Raw genomic sequence first — 17,580 nt, forward strand, 5'->3', positions numbered from 1 at the left:
AAATTCCATTACATGATTCTAAATTCCATTCCTCTAAAATTCCATTCTGAATTTTAGATGTCCTTGAAAATCACAACTTTCATGCCTTATGACGAGATTCCATTGTTCTTGAAGTTTGAGAGCTAACAGGTAGCAGAGTCACCTTATTTCAAAAATTAACATTAACCTATAGATTGAGAATAAAATTTAGTCGAGTACCAATCATTTTATTTTAATTTGAACTGACATCACGATGAATTAAGAAAATAGTAACCACGATACAAAAGTTTATTTCTGGCCAACAGTAGCCAATCCATGCCTGTGAGAAGTTGTGTCGGCTGTCCTACTCGCTGGTCCAGCTGCATGATATTTTTTACATTATGATTGGAGGACGAAAGATGCGCGGAAATAATTCGATTAATTGAGCTAGGATCTTCAATGTATTATAACGCATTATTTATGATACATATAAACGCACACAGTTTGAAACGTGACTCGACATAGAAAATTGGCAGTAAGATAGCATCAGGCGCTCAGAAGAGCTGCATGAACAACCTAGAAACACTTTTGAAGGCCTGTTTTGATGAACTTTCCAAACGCAAGCTTGCTACAAAATAACGCATTTTGATTTCTGTTGCTCTTTGATTTGAGTAACTGCAGAAAACCTGGCGCAGAATTGATAATGAACAAGAATATTGACTTGAGTACATTTTATCATATTTACTGGTGTTCATCGAACTGTGCCTTTTCTGAACTTTTTATAATTAATTTCGATCGAAGTAACTATTGGAAAACATTATTTTACGTTTAGATCACATCAAATGCACAGGAGTTCGGGTTATGCTCCTATCGAGATGCTTCTATTTCTGAAGAAAGAATTTGAAAATCGTATTTAATAGTCTTGACTCGTAATCAAAAGATTGTAATAGAATACTATAATCAAATCTCTTAATTTTAAACGGAGCTATCACGTAAACACAACGCTTATACATATTCATATTTTATAAAAAAAGTCGTATAGGTATATTCTTTATGAAGGATATTCGTGGACAACGCTTTTATTTCTAGTAAGTAGTAAATACTGCATATACGTCTGTAAAACACTAACATTATAGATCATAAAATATCAGAATAATTAAATTTTGCAGAAACAGTTATAAAAATTGAAAACTATGAAACACAAATTCCTACGCTTCAATTCAGCTTTTTGTAAGCCGATCACAGATTCTGCTTTGGACCCAACGTTTCTTAAGAAATCCTACATAATTTTTATTAGCAGCCAACCGCATCATTTTCTGCTAAATGAAAAAAGTCTGTACGGCATGAACTGATGCTACGCTTCCGATGCTTAAATACTACTTGATTCTGTTCCAATTATATGTTCCTTATCAAATAAAGAATAAGGCACAGTTTGGAGTATAAATACCTCACATTCATCAAACGCAGTTTTGTGTGACAAAACATCAAATCGCCTTTTGATGGAAAAAAAACTACCAAGGAATCGTCCGTGCAAAAAATACCGTTTTTCCTTAACGTGATGTGCATTTTGCAATTTTCTTTTAAATAATCATTCGAGCAGGTGTGCGAATAGCTTTGATACATGCGGTTATTCAATTCCATTCAGGACTGATCACAAATTTTAAGTTATAAAATTCGTCAGAACTTGAGTCACACCGCAAATGTGTGATCATGTGTTCACTGAAATCAAAAAATGAGCGCGCGAATATATAGCTAACATCGTATTTAACAAATCACTCATATAATCAATGACTGATGCTTGACAGGAAGGCATTCAGACACCAAAGCAATACTGCAGTTTTCGCAGGCTGCTGAGTGGTACAGTCTAGAATGGAATAGAAGTGTCGGCATTGAAGAAATAGGCAATAGTTCAGCACACTCGAATATAGAGATTTGCAGCGTGTATTCGTGCATTCTGAAACCTAATACTAATTAGCAGATAGTATAAGATAGATTTGACACATCTATGCTCATGAGTGCAAAACAATATCAGTTGAGTAAGAATGAATATGAAAAATGCGAATGACGAATTTTAACCACTACCTAGTAAATCACAAGTTTCTCAAATTGATTTTTACATACAAGTTTGGTTCGACTTTGAAAGCCCCAATGTATATAAGACATATAGAATTATACCAACCATTGTCTCAAGTATCAAGCATTGAGCCCACAACTGAGATCAATTACTTGAATAATTGAGCCGATTATTATCTTCCAGAGCAGATTTGTATGATGCTAATCGAGAACTAGAAAGCCATCACTCGCATTTGTCACGTTGTTAGTTACTCTGAAAACTAAAAAAAATAAATTCCACATCTGCTAGAATATTACATTGGTTGGCTCCTTTCAATGAATTGTTGAAATGACCTAATGCTAGCGCCTCTGAACTGTTTAGCTAACTAGTGAAGGGCTTTGTACTTTTATCCGTTTAAGTTCCCGTGTAGACACGGTAGCCGTAAAATTCAGGGGAATTTGATACACGCCATGATAAAAGTGCCATAATAAATTTGACACGCCATAATCAATGTCACACGCCCTTATAAAAGTGCTGGTAGGAATTAAACCATCATCGCTGCAGATCATTTAGCGGTCGTGTATTCCGCACGATCTTCCACTGTGAGCGCGATGTGGCTGCAGGATAGCGAAGGAGATACCTGATAACTTTCTGTACGGTACCTACAGTCTGCCTTGAGAGCAGGTAGGTACGGTACTTGCCACCGACATCGCAATGAATGCCCAGAAATAATACGGGACATGTCCATAAGCCTGTCACCATCCAAGTGTTACGCTTGTTTTGCCATTGCAGACGTAAACTCGAATTCATGACCGCCATAGAACTTATAGTCAACGAATTTTTTCTTTGAATCTCACTGAGTTTCAGAAATTCGTAAGGCATTAGCATTCCATCAATGCTGCAAACGATAACGGACGGCAAAAAGTTATCAGGTGGTCACGTGAGCTCTACAGTGAGCATGTGACTACAAATAACAATTCTTCAATCCAAACATAACATTCTGTACATACATCCGCACAGGCTCGGGGGTTGGATTGGTGGTTCTCTTCGCAATGCACCGCAATCTGCGAAAAAAGATTTACCAGGGACGCTGGCGAATCTGGGAGGCGAAATGGCATGGAGCATAAAATGAAAGCAAAGTATGACAAAGAGGCGAGTACAGGAAGATGTTGCAAATACATGATAGTGAGGCGGAATCGTTGTAGTGAGGTAAAAGAAAAGCGTTGTAGTGAGGTAAATATGGTACATCGTGATGAGGCAAAAGAAAAACATTTTAGTGAGGTAAATACAAACAGGGTGGCAAATGTGTAACGTAGGAGCTAATCAGCTTACAGTACATATTGGTTTATAATTACAATACGCAACCTTTTATAAATGCATGTCCACCCAGATTAGCCAACGTCATTGGCGATCTTTCTCGTCACCGATATTTCCGGTATCAGTACAGATATTGTACATAAAAGAGAAAACTAACCTCTCTCCACGCCGACGTAGGGTTTAGCTGCTTAGGATGTAAACATGAATGTTATTTGCACAACACAGTTCAAAACCTGTGTAGGCTAAATAACGTAGATTTTGGCAGGTCCACAGTTATAGTAAACCTTTACCAAATCTATCGCTGTTCATTTCATCATAGTTTTTTTTATTTTTTATTTCTGATGTAAATTTCATGTTCTTGCTTTAAATTCAGATCGCATGCGATCTCGAATGAAAAGGAACAATCATCGGAATAATAAAGAGTCAAATGTCATAAGTCTAACTGAATAGTCAAAGCGGATAGACAGTCAAGCGTGTAGTACATTTCAGTGCTGTCACTTTACAAGAAGTCAAGTCAGTTATGGCAACCCATAACACAAGTCAAAAGTCACTGCGATGCTCCCACACTCGAGGACTGAGCCCTGCGGCTCTCAGAAGCTGCATAGCTGCAAGGACTTGATCGGAGTTCACAACAGGAACCTGTGAAAATTATATGAAATAAACAATAACTCAATAATATATTAACTCAACAAAAATATACATACGATTCATCTGATTCCATGAAGTTTAGGTAATTTAAATACTATATCATTCACATTACAGTACAACGACGCATAATTTTTCGTACCTAGATAAAATAGAATACCTCCAAAACATACCGAACTTATTAAATCTCACCATTATAGTGAATTTTTTGTCAAGAGAACAGTCAGCAGAAGTCGGAGACATCGACAATGGAGGAGTCATGAAAGGCGCTTCGCCGGAATACGTGCGAGATTTTTTCCGCTTCTTCGGGACCGGCGGCTTGCTGTCCCGTGTCGGCGACTCGCTACACGTGATACTAAACTCAAAGCTATACTCCTTCCTGGAAAAAGCAAAATGCTAAATTAGTCATATTAATACAATTGCACGTCCATTAGTGTACGATTACGTCTATTTGAATTACCCAGTTTATAATCCTATGATCTTTTATTCATTTGGGGCTTAGAGCTCCAATAGTAAACATGTTGATTGAAATATTACCTCAGTTATAACACAATTAATGAAATCAATACATTTTAACACTATTTGTCTTTTAAAGCAGATTACAAACACATTAAATGAAAGATGATTTATACAAAGACATTATTCACCAATAATGAGCTCATCCATGAGTGCTTTGTTATTGATTCTAAGCTATATGCAAAAGCTGGAAATTACCTGTTCCCCTCAGCCAACGGGTTTAGCAGGTGTACGACAAGAGTGATGGCCTTGCCGTTCTCCTTATGATGGTCACAAGAATTACGACACAAAGGCGTAAGTTTCATGTCGTAAGTGACGTAGTAGTCTGGCTCGTTCTGTTCTAACTTCATCACATTCGACAGAGGGGTGAAACATTTGGGTGTGTCACACTCGCTGTAGACTTTCAGCATTCCATGGGCGCAAAAAAACGCTCGATGGTCATGTTCCATCTTGCACAAGTCGACGTGTTTTTTAAAGTGATTCTCACACGACATGACGCTAGTACCGAAACTGCTTGACTCCTGATATTTACTCTCGATAAAGATTTCTGTAGCCTCGAAAAATTGACGCAACCCAGAAAATTTGAGGTAAAAATCAGCGTTTGGTCTAATAAACACCTTCTTGTTCTGAATCTGAAAGAGTAGGAAACAGCATCGACTCATTCGACGAATCATGGATACTGATCGAATTTCAAATTGAAAATCAGATATTCTCACCACTTTTACCCCAAACGTGTCCACCCATAATAGAATGAACACTTCACAGTATAATTCACGCCTGCTTTAAATGATATGGAAATGTTAGCAAATATTTTGTTAAACAAGGAGTGACTAATTGCAAGTCTGTCTAAACCATAAACTAATTGCAGTAAACAACTAAGCGACTGAACACAAAACAATTTGTTATGAGAAAAATAAAATTTTTCACAACGAATTGACTGCAAACAAAGGCTAACCTTACACTTCGATGTCTCCTTCTTCCACGACGGAGGAGGCATGGCGCGAACATCTATGCCATCCATGGGGGGTTTGGGTTCATCGATGTTACCGAAGCCAGGAGAAGGACCGATATCCGAGTCTTCATGGAAATTTGGTTCATCCATCTGTTGATGAAAATTTGAGACAGATTCCGAACTAGAGTTACTACATAACATCGAGGGACGATGATCGAAAGAATCAGGAACCTGACGAAGAATGGGACCTGACGAAGCATAGGTTGATGTCGCTCCATTGACGTGGCCAGTGGAGAAAGTTAAGTCGAAACGTGCTGGAATATCTTGATCGAGTTCGTCGTCTGCCAAAAAGATTCCTTCACCATCCACAGATTCTTCATGGCCCACTTGGGATGAACTCGACCCGGATGCCTTTGAAAAAGAAATAAAATCATTGTTATGTTAACAAGATAATCATATGGAGCAGTCCAAATTACGCAAACATTTGCGACAATTTCTACCGCGGTGTCTTGCTGATAATTAGTTACGTTTGTAAACTCATGCAGATTTGTTCAGAAATGAGTAACTTATGATTGGTTCAGTTGCGCAAAGCTACGTTCTGCGTTTGAGTCGCTGGTGTCGATTCTGTCACAAATTTGAGTTGGCAAAACATTTGTCTAGATAGACGAAGATTATAGAGAAAATTATAACGAAATTGGAACGAGTTTGATTTGCAAACGATGGTTATTTTTTTGTACTTTCTATATTTCTAGGCATAGAGACAGGTGTTCTTATGAGAAAGTATTGCTCCGTTTAGTCTGTTTATATACATCATTCTTCACAAACATGGGAGGTCATGCAAAGTATACGGTGACTTAATTAGCAAATGTTGAAAAGCATGTCTGGATCAGGAGTAGTCAGCCATTTCATTTCTACATTGATGGATATCGGCCCAGTAAGTGTCAAGACCACAGAAGGTACCTATATAAGTGCTCGTTATAGGCAATATTTCAGCGGCCAATAATCGCCTCATAGATTCAGCGTTCATCGAGCGATCGCTCTCGTCCTTGCACAGTAAAATTTCAGAATAGACACCAGACGTAAAATGGCAAGGAATTTAAAAATATATATATAACTCAGAACTCACTGTATGTGAGTGGCAGAGAGCGCATTTTCTCGTCGACGAAAACGTAAAGTCACAGACGGACAGACGGACAGACGGGCGGACATGGCGAGCACAATAGTGCATTTTTTCCAAAAATGAGAAAATGCGCTAATAAGATGGCAAAGAAATTCACCATATGTTTATATAGGAAAACTTTTCGAAGTCCAACTCTATCATCAATTCGGCCATCCTAAAAAATTAATACAATCAGCAGAAGAAAGTATCAAACACTTTCTAGTATTGTTAATTAGCCATATAGCATTGCAGTGATCTCAGTATACGTACAAAGGCGTCGCGGTGGTCGGCAGGAGGCATCCTTCCGCCGTAAGGATGCAGGATGCCCGAAGCACGGTCGTCAAGGAGAGGTTGTACGTAGTTCACGCAGTCACTAGATGCCGATAGCTGTAACAATAAATAATTATTGATTAAATACCATACATAATGAAGCGACTCCGGCTAAGATTCATTCGTATGGAGAATTGCATTGGGAATGCGATGTTATTTTGTTCAGCTGGCATAGTGCCAATACGTGAAGGATTTTAATCACAAAAGGAGCTATCAACGCTTAGAATTTCTTTTCTCGATCGTCTCTCATTAATTCCTAAGGACCACTGTATAAAAGCACACAAATATCTACAAGTTCCTTACCTCAACGGCTAGTTCATCCAAATGATAACTGACCTCTTTTTCCAGAAGCACGAATTCTTCCATGTCCACGAAGAAAAGTTAAAAAACGAGTTTCAGCGCCATAAATAACTACTATATTACTCATTAAATAGATAGTTTATTCACCCACACCGACACATGGAGACACGTTTTAAATACACTATATCTACGATTGTTAATGCGTGGTGTAGGGGTACGAAATGCACGTAATCATCATTTCAGTACAATGTCAGCGCAAAATATTTCTGCTTTGAACAGGTTAATCATAGAAACGATCTGCGTGCAGAAGAGAGATGAGTTTATTTATGAACATTTATTAATTTATGAACACAATGTTCGGACTTAGCAGCGTGATATGAAAGATAAGCATTTCCACTAATAATTTTTAGATTTAGTCAGTTCAAGGTACGATTATAATTAAGAAGCCGAAACTAAGCGACTAGTAATTCTTACACATATAAATGATTGCGTTAGATCTTTTCAACAAGAAGCTCCAAAAAAATAACGTACATACAGATTAAAACCCGGCTAATCGACAAATACATGGAGTCGCCGACTTCAGAAAACCTTTGTTATTAATATTAATAATAGGAAAAGGGTATAGGTTTTGTACAGAGCTTATACGGCTGTCGTGGCAAGCAGACTTGACGAGTTTGCAAGGTTAGTATAATAGTATAACAACGCATCCTTTGTTGCCGCACTACAAACTTGCTTGAGATGAGTTTAGTTCGAAACGGAGGAATCGGGATTACGATAACGGGATATAATTCACAGCAAGTTAACTATATCCCTAACATTGATACATTATAAGTGGTGGCGTTCAATAAACTATCCATGGTCCTTTGTTTTAAGAAAAAAACGCTAAAATAACTTCAGTCTGTTCGTTGTTTCTGCCGTTGTGCCGTGGTAGCTTTCTGTGGCTTTGGCATAGTTGGAAGCGCCCCATCTGCTGCCACCCTACTCGTTTGAAATATAAGTAGCATGCACACAATGTCGGCCATATTCATATCTTTCTGATATGGGGCATCATAAATTAGCGAAAGCTGCACAGAGTTCCAGAAGCACTACCGTATTGTGACACATGCAACAAATGCTGGACTCGTGATAGCAACAGAGGGAGGCCATTTTGTAACACTGAATTGAAGGTCGCGTGCGCGATTTGTTAGGGCATTTCAAAGTTGATCTTGAGTTCTGGCATAAACAGACTTGTAATAATAATAATAATAATTATACAAGTGAGTTACGTGTTACAAACATGTTTACACTAACCGCGAAACCGCGATTATCAGCACAGAAGCCGTTGGTGCGAAAAATTCAGTCATCTACACAAAATAAAAAAACAATTTTAAATTTTTTAAAAATTTAAATGTTACATAAATAGAAAAGAAGACATTCAAATAATTACCTAAAGTAAGGGAAATTTCAGGTGAGGTATGATTCACTCAATGATTAGAAAATCAAAGTCAAGTGAACACAACCTTGATAAAGTATCTATTCCTGCATTGTAAAACAGCAGAAAAATATAACTAAATCAACTGAAATTTGTCTCCAGTAACTCGCACCTCCACCGTTTAGCTCGATTCATCGAGTAATCGCGCGATCAGCCACTCCACTTTGTCGGTAAATTCTTTCATCTTCGGGCGCTCATTAATTAATTTTAAATGTGCTCCGGGTATTTCTATTTATGTATTGATTTTTTTAATAGTTATACAAGTTTTGAGGCTTTTAAAAAACGGCTCTCTTTGTTGGCCGATGGCCCACCCTGGGTCGATCACGCGAACCACATGACCTTGCGCCGCGTGAGCTGTGCGGAGTGACAACCAAACCCAGCAACTCAATTTCTTCTTTATAAAAATAATAATAATAATAATAATAATAATAAAAATTCATCGAAACAAAATGTAGTTTATGATCAACAATACGTGATTTGTCGCGGTTGAATAATTTGGTTGAAGAAACACACTTTAAAGTCTGGACGTAATAAAAATAAGTAGATTAGTTTGACAAAAAAAAAAAAACAGACTAACCCGGCACCAGCAAGCAATCACTGGAGCAAAACGTAGGTAGCTAACAATCGCTGTGGAACTTGTGAAACAAATTTCATTGACTACAATAAGCAGCTACGGTGAGCTACCTAGCCTACAACAGAAAATGAGGCAGTTTCTTAAATTATCACGAGTTTTCCAGGCTAAACTTGTTAACACAAGCATACCAGTCTAACAGATGAAGCCAAAACTCATAATGTAATTTTTAGTCCCTCGTTTGGAATATCCCAGTTCTTACTTCCGTTGTCTGTTTGTGTGATTGGCAATTGATACGCGCAAATGCAGCGAATACACTATAGCCTACTAGGCTGGTGTTAGCCTACCGTAGGTATAATTAAAAAACACACAAGCTAAAATAAAAAATTCTAAAAATAATCGCAATACCTGGTAGCTACAATTTTTAGGTAGCTACTTGACCAAGTCCAAGTGTTGAACATTTTTTAAATTTAAATTCTTGGACTTGAAAAAATCGGCACAAAAATGGCGTTTGAACCCATAAAGAAAAAGACACATGCAATACTGATGATTAATCCAAATCACAAGAAATCGAGGTGAAAACTTCAAAAATCCAGCTGCTCCACTAACACCAACTTTCAACCTAACCACGCGGGAGAGGAGCTTTTCTCCCAGTGCTCCTCTCTCAACGAGGGCACACATCTAACTGACATTGCTGCCGCCTGTCCACACGACTACATCACGAGACGGTCACTGCGTTCAGAGAAGTGTGCGTGCCGTACGTGTGTACTGGCGCTGCATTCAAGCAGCATATGTACGTACGGACGTACAGCCGTCACGTTATGAAGCTGCTCCCTAGCCAGGGCTGAATGTTGTGCCTAGAAGCGATGACGGAGCATGTTAACAAATTCTGTACGCAAGAACAGCTTGTCGTAGCGTCATTGCTATGCAAGCGATGTCAAATGATTTACTTACAACATGTTGTTCACAGTGAATTCATGTTACCAATAAATCAGTTTAGGTACCAATATATCCGCAAAAAATATATAAAGTTTTTAAGGAGTTAGCGATTGTTTGAGTAAATTGTAATGAACTAAATTTAATCATTTGTAGGAAGTAATGTGGATTGATAACTGTGAAACAAATTGTTAGATGAAGGATAGACCTCTGTACCTGAGACGTATTTATAAAATCTCTGCGTCGCATAAACTTTTACCTTACATGAAAATTTTTGTAAAATCATGAGCAATAACTATTTTCTATGCTATGCCTTCTTCTATCTGTGCTGCACCCGACTAGGGGCTGCCGCTGCATGGACGCGCTTCGAAGTCCCTTTGAGATACCAAATAGAAAAAGAAAACGTCATCTGAGATAGTGAAATGCAGCTGTGCCTCTGACACACAGCTGATTCTCCACCCAACCTATCACAGGTTGAGCGCGCTGGTCACGTTATGAAACTGCTCCCAAAGGGACGAGTCAGGCAAGTCATGAATGCTCTAGGCTTTAGCACCGTGCCAATGGGCCGATTGAGCTCATTCCCACTTCATATGAGATGCGCCAATAAATAAATTTTAGTTTTCATGGTTAGGTTTGTTTATTCAAAGTTCCGTTCAAATCTGTACAGTAGTTTGGAAGAAATTTCTAGGTCACTGCGAATTTCGGCTCGTATTTCTGTATAACTCGCGAATGAAGGTGAAATGGAAAAACTCGAAAACGAAAGTAAAATCGAAAAAATATAACTCAGTACTCACTGCAGTGAGTGACAGAGCGCATTCTTCTCGTCGACGAAAACGTGAAGTCACGGACGGACAGACGGACGGACAGACAGACGGACGGACAGACGGACATGGCGAGCACAATAGTGCATTTTTTCATAAATGAGAAAATGCGCTAAAAATATGCACGAGCTAAACATCACCGTTGGGTGGTTAGGTTTGCTTGTATAAAGTTTTGTTCCATCTGTTCAGTAGTTTAGAAGAAATTTCTAGATCACTGCGAATTTCGTCCCGTATTGCTGTATGTATAATTCGCAAATGAAGGTGAAATGAAAAAATATAACTCAGTACTCACTGCAGTGAGAGACAGAGAGCGCATTTTCTCGTCCCGAAAACGTTAAGTCACGGACGGATAGACAGACGGACGGACATGGCGAGCACAATAGTGCATTTTTTCATAAATGAGAAAATGCGCTAAAAACTCGAAAACGAAAGTAAAATCAACAAAATTGTCACGAGCTAAACATCACCGTTGGGAAGTTAAGTTTGCTCGTATAACGTTTCGTTCAAATCTGTTCAGTAGTTTCGAAGGAATTTCTTGGTCACTACAAATTTTGGCCGAATTGCTCTATAACTCAAGAAGAAGTTGAAATTGAAATATGTTTCACGAGCTAAACACCGTTAGGTCCTAATGAGTATGTGTACCAAGTTTCTTCGAGCTGCGTTCATTAGTTTGGGAGATATTCCTTGTGATCACTGAATTTGGAGACTGGGCCGCGAGACCAGCCGTAAATTTGTCCGACACCTAGTTTCGTGATCATTATTTTGATTTTTAAATTTAAAGAATTTACCGAAGTAACGACGAATTGGATGACAGGAAGTTGAAAACATCAAGGACTTTCTACCCGTGTGTTGCTGATAGCAACGTATCCTCTGTCTATTCTGAGAACTATGAGTATTGCAATCAGTTGTGTATACAGCAGAGAAGACTCATCTAATTGTAGTGACCTTATAGAATGAGTACCGACAAACGTATGACGAACCATCTTGGGAAGTCTCCTCGTTGTCCGGCTGCCGCCGTGCCAGCAACCGGTCTCGCGCCATGACGCACGCATGCCAACACCATGGCAACACAAGGCTGACAACGCTGGGGTTGGCAGTCACCTGTTGCTGCCAGGGAAATCCTGCGTGAGCGCAATTTTCGAACGCATGACGATGCTGCAGCAACTTCCGGCCCCTGAACGTTCTCTCGCACTTCTATGAGCGGCATTCCCTGTGGGAGCTGTGAGACCCGGAATTCGAGGTAGTATTTAGACTTTTTAGAACAATGTTTCAAGCACTTCATGCTTTCGGTGACTCGAGCTTCTATTGCTGGGATACACGTATGAAGATCGAACGAAGGCAATGGGAAAAAATGTGAATATAGAAGATGGGACCTCGTGTATGATTCGGTTTTCGTTTTTTGTTTATTATATTTTTATAAATTGGTATTTAATATTCCTTCTCAATCTTGCTGCATTGACTAATCGGTAAAAATTGTTTGCACATCTGGCCCGAAACGATCAATAAAGCGCGCCTTTGTTGAAGGCTCTCTAGTAATTGTAATTGATCACGTACAATGGCGTAAATGAGATGCAAAATGAAACACTTTTACATTCTAAATTAAACTGGAAAAATTCAAGGCACATAAACTCGACATTTTTTAGTCGTTGTTCGAAATTTTATACTTCACCGAAAAAAGTTGCTCCGTGGAGCGTTCCCTCAGAGCGCGGTACGGCTATAATGATGTGTTCGTATTGTATTCATCACGAAAGTCCTATGCTGTAATGACGTTTGTTTGTTCAAAATAGCTGTACGCTGTTGTAATTCTGTAGCCGTAGTATCGGTTCTTCAAAAAATATCTCAAGTTACGCATGGTCATAGAATTGTCAACGGCTGTGATAGTTTCAAATGGCTGCTATGGTTTCAATTCCAGTGAAGTTAATAAAAGCTCGTAGCCGTACTGTAGTTGTTATGTCCGACCCTACTTTCGGCTTTACTTGAATGGACGGTCGGCTGTTTAATCTCTGCGCTTCTGCTGGCTTCTCGGGTTGTCTCGCAATTGAATAGCGGCAGGAGCGACCGTTGCGCTGATGTGGGCCATGAAATGTAGCCGAGTCGTGGTCTCCAATCGCAGATTTTAGATATTCTTTCAGGGATCGTACCTGTATCGATAAGTTTAAGTTTCTCGTAACCGTTGATGTTCGAAAACAGGCAAAGCCGTCGGCCTCACGGCTTTGACCGTCATCCGCAGTCTGCAGACTGTGCTTTGGTGACCGTGACTTCAGAAGAATCACCTCTATAAGCTCCTTATTTACGCCGCTACCGCTCACACTTATGCCTAACTTTCGTAGTGACGAATTCCTCGAGTGGTGGAATTTCCCTCGCGAATGGATCGCCGACTTTGGGAGTAAACAAATTCGACCGCTATTGTTTGTTCATTCCCTAAATAAATATAGACTCGCTTTACATCCTAAATAAGTATCGACTCGCTTGGAATAACGTTTATTAATAATTGTTGTTACCACACGCAATTATTAGGATGCAACAAAAACCCCTCGCAATATTCCATCCTTCTTGACAGTTATAAGAAATAGGTTCTTGACAATAAAATAAATAGGATCTTGACAATATAAGAAAGAACACGTCAGAGCACGTGCACTGATTGTAAGCTTTAACAATGTACGAGAGTTTAAGTCGACGTAGCTACGGTAACGACAGCAAGGGATCTTGCACAGGATGCATGCACTCGAGCACCGCAGGAGGGATGATGATGCATGCATTGACAGCCTTCATCGTGTTAGCTTCTTAGAATTTCAGGAAAGGTCAGAAAAGCAAACGAAGAAACGTTAAAGTTCATATTAAATCCTTTTCAGTGCATAAATAAATATATATGCGTCGATATCTATGTTTTGATGCTGGTCTAGATAAAATTATAAAGGGTAATGCATTTATAACACTCACCGTATGGAACGTCATCTCACACCATAATGATTTTTCGCTTGCATCTATGGGCACATCGGACGGTAATTTAATTCATTAGACCCAGCAAAATACTCTAAAACAGACCCGATCTGCTGTGTGAGTAACTATATTAGCCTCAATCATCGTTGAATTAAACGTGTTATGTGCGTAACAGACTCAGACATTTGTTGCTTGCGATGATTGAGTAAGTTAACAACCGTCGACAAAGATGAAGTGAGAATACAACAATCAACATCCTTTACTTAAAAACCAAACTGTCTTGGTGAACAAAGACAATATAGGTACATGTTATCGCTCCTCAAATGTCGATATAAAAGTTATTAACGGCATGCATTTTAAAGGTTAACGGAAATTTGTCACTAAATGGAGTCACTTGGTAAAATGTGCTTTTAGCAAGAGCTTGCGGGGGGATTAAGCTTAGAGTTGCGTAAAATTTCCTGAAGTTAAGGTCAAGTGCCAATGCGTATATATACGTAGTTCATGTGTACGCCATATGAGCGATTTAAGTGGCATAGACCTTGTAGAAACTACTGCCCAAATGGAAGTAGATTAAATAAATAATAGTTGTGTCATATATTCACATTAGAATGAAACCAAAAACATTTCAAACAACACTCACTTTTAATAGCGTGGAAATAATGCTACGATGAGATTGACGCAAATTCGGGGTCAATGTGTACGACGCGTGAACTTGGACTCGGACGATTCAGTAAGCAGCGCTGAACTTATAAAGCTGGGATATTTGATGAATTTAGAGCTTTATTGCCATGTAATAGCACAGGGATGTCAGACTGGCACGCCTTCACGCTGCAAATGATAATGCAGTACTGAATACTGATAAATGATCGTGACATGCTATGGAGTTTTGAATTTGGCATGCAAGTATAAATATTGGTATATAACTTCACATCCAACATGTGTTACTAACAATTCCTCAATCATCATGCAAATGTATTGATGTGCTTTGATACCTTTATCATGGTTTAAAAGTTTTTTTTATTTCATTTATATTTTATTTATAATAATAGGTTTTTAAAATTTAAATGTCTATGAAAATATAAATAATTTAAGATCTTAGCCAAGGTGTGAGTATTTTATAGTATGGCTTTGACCGGGTTATTCCTTTGTAATGACAGTGCTTCAAAAAATATTCAAACAGTTCATACAATAGCCTAGTCTAATATTTCATTTTTTATCTCTTGTGTTGAAGCAAACACTCTAACATATGTTACCCGTCTTTAAACCATGAAACCATTATCAAAAGATAGCAGAGCATAACTTGTTGTCAGGGTATCATGATTTACAAGCATTCATGATTTTTATGTCATCTTGCTTCTTGCATATAACTGTGCTATCATTGAATTATGCAATAAAAACAATTTCTTATTAACAGCCGAGTTCTCATTTTCGATAAAATTTGAAACCTAAAACAAAAATGTCCCTATAAATCGCTTGAATGGCTGGAATGATAACATTTGTGTTCAATTTATTCATTTATTCATGTTGCTGCTATGCTAGGAATATTATTTTATTTTAGCAAGGGAGACTATTTTATTAATCAGCCGTTTGTGGAGTAACCTGCGTGGTTTAAGTTTTTCACTTCAACAATATAACAAAATATTGATTGTAATACATTTTTTTTGTATGCATTTATACATTTGAACTTTAAAAAAAAATATTTGTTTGTGAACTAGGCTGGGTCACATTATCTATTGCGTAAACCGTTCTATTGAAATATCCAAAGCAATTTCAACACAATGCCTTCACGAATAATCTACGGCATTCATAAGAGTCCACGGAGTACCTCTGTGAGACATTATAATAATTAAATATCACGTAAAATATACCTTAAAGTTGCCTCCGTAATGATATAGGGAAAAGGCCGAGGTTCGTCAATACCTGCATTAAATTATCAATAAATAAAAATTTTTACGGATTTTTTTTTCAGTTGCATTCTGCCTTGCAACTTTGGGCATACTCATCTACACTTATTTTCTTCTAATGTTTTATCGAAATTCCATCTTATTATAATAAGATGGAATGTATACATGAAGTATGAAGTATGAATCATGTATACATGAAGTATGAAGCTATATATTATATTCCACAACAAATATTAACCATTAACTTCCGGGATCGCTTTAAATGTCAAATTCCCACAAATTGCTGGTCCAAGAGACGATGAGATAAGAGGAAAGATTACAAGTTTGTTTTTAGTCCGTGACGAATTTTCAGGCCTCATAAAGTGCTGCAACAACGGGGCGCTTATCGCCAACCCTTATCTTGCTGCCGATAGCCGCGGCAACTGCAGCTGCAGCAAACTCAGCTGTAATTGCCGTAGTAAGAGTAAAAGTAAAAAACTAATATAATAGCATTGCTAAAATGGCAATAGTAGAAGAGGGTTCGGAAAAATCACCATGAACTGCAATGAATGATGAAATATAGCCGTAATCAAAGTAACAATAACGGCATAGAAAGAAACCATAGCATGCAGAAGCAACAGCATAACAACATCTGACGATACGTGATCAGCGATAGCTGCTATATAGATGCACTCACATTAATAGAAGCAGCAACTGAAATGACAGAAGTAACGTTGCACTGCAGCCCCAACAGAACCAACGGCAGCATTTATTTATTTATCATTATTTATCATGGACTTCTAATTCTCTCTATGCCGTCATGATCCGTAGTTATACCATGGCCTTCTAGTTCTCTCTATATGACGTCATGATCCGTAGTTACCATGGCCTTCTGTTTCTCTCTATGACGTCATACACCGTATTTGATATAATCTTCCTCATATATTGCAGCCACGTCATGGAAAGATAGCGATATGTGCTATCATCTGGGCTGACATCTCTCGCGGGTTCGCATCAAATCCCGGATCCGCATTCTGCATGTCCTATAAAGGTCTAAGGTGAAAAATGAGTTCGTCGGTTGGTTACTCATGCCTTATTTGCCTGTTACAACTCAAGTATAAATTAATACCGAACATTCATTACGTAAAATAGAGGATATTCTAATAAGAACAACTGGCATTATGTTCCGATGGAAACTATTGAAATCTTACAAAAAATGCACCTTCGATCATCATCAGAAAGTTTACCACGCGAGGCAAATTGTTTCCCAATTCGTCATGGCATAGTAGAAGATGCGACTGAAAACATGTTATCGAAATATTTATTAACAAACAGATGAGCTGCTCAAACATCCCTACAGAACAATAACATTAATCCCAATTAACTTTCAAACATTTTTACTTTGATGCCCCGATCAAAACTAGAGAATAAAAGTTAATTTATAGCATGCCTATGCCCACGCCTATCATTCTTTATATATTTTTATTATTTAATACCAACTTTTTGTCGAAAAATTATTACCTGTCCAAACTTAATCTTCGTCATATAATTAACTTCAAAGCGAACGGATGTGTAACCAAGCTCAAATAGTTATTTAAAATTCAACAACTTTTCACCAAAAGTCTTGCACATATTGTCAGGTTTCAAAAAGCAGTAACAACAACAAAGGTAGCGTGGATTTATTACATTGTTAATAGTGACCTGAGAATAGCACGGCAGCTTCAAGTG

At 38.2% G+C, this 17,580-nt stretch overlaps 1 protein-coding gene across 1 annotated transcript; it reads right to left on the reverse strand.

Annotated features, from left to right (window-relative positions):
• Nucleotides 1–192: 192 nt before the first annotated feature.
• On the reverse strand, nucleotides 193–7,550 carry LOC108674218. Its single transcript, XM_018162149.2, has 6 exons — nucleotides 7,267–7,550; nucleotides 6,871–6,987; nucleotides 5,445–5,852; nucleotides 4,688–5,121; nucleotides 4,166–4,352; nucleotides 193–3,967 (listed from the first exon to the last, which is right to left on the reverse strand). The coding sequence occupies exons 1-6, from the start codon at nucleotides 7,294–7,296 to the stop codon at nucleotides 3,869–3,871; spliced, it is 1,275 nt and encodes a 424-aa protein (XP_018017638.1). The 5' UTR covers nucleotides 7,297–7,550; the 3' UTR covers nucleotides 193–3,868.
• Between the last annotated feature and the right edge of the window lie 10,030 nt (nucleotides 7,551–17,580).

This window comes from Hyalella azteca, unplaced genomic scaffold, assembly GCF_000764305.2.
Source record: "Hyalella azteca isolate HAZT.00-mixed unplaced genomic scaffold, Hazt_2.0.2 contig2628, whole genome shotgun sequence".
NCBI classification, from domain to species: Eukaryota; Metazoa; Arthropoda; class Malacostraca; order Amphipoda; family Hyalellidae; genus Hyalella; species Hyalella azteca.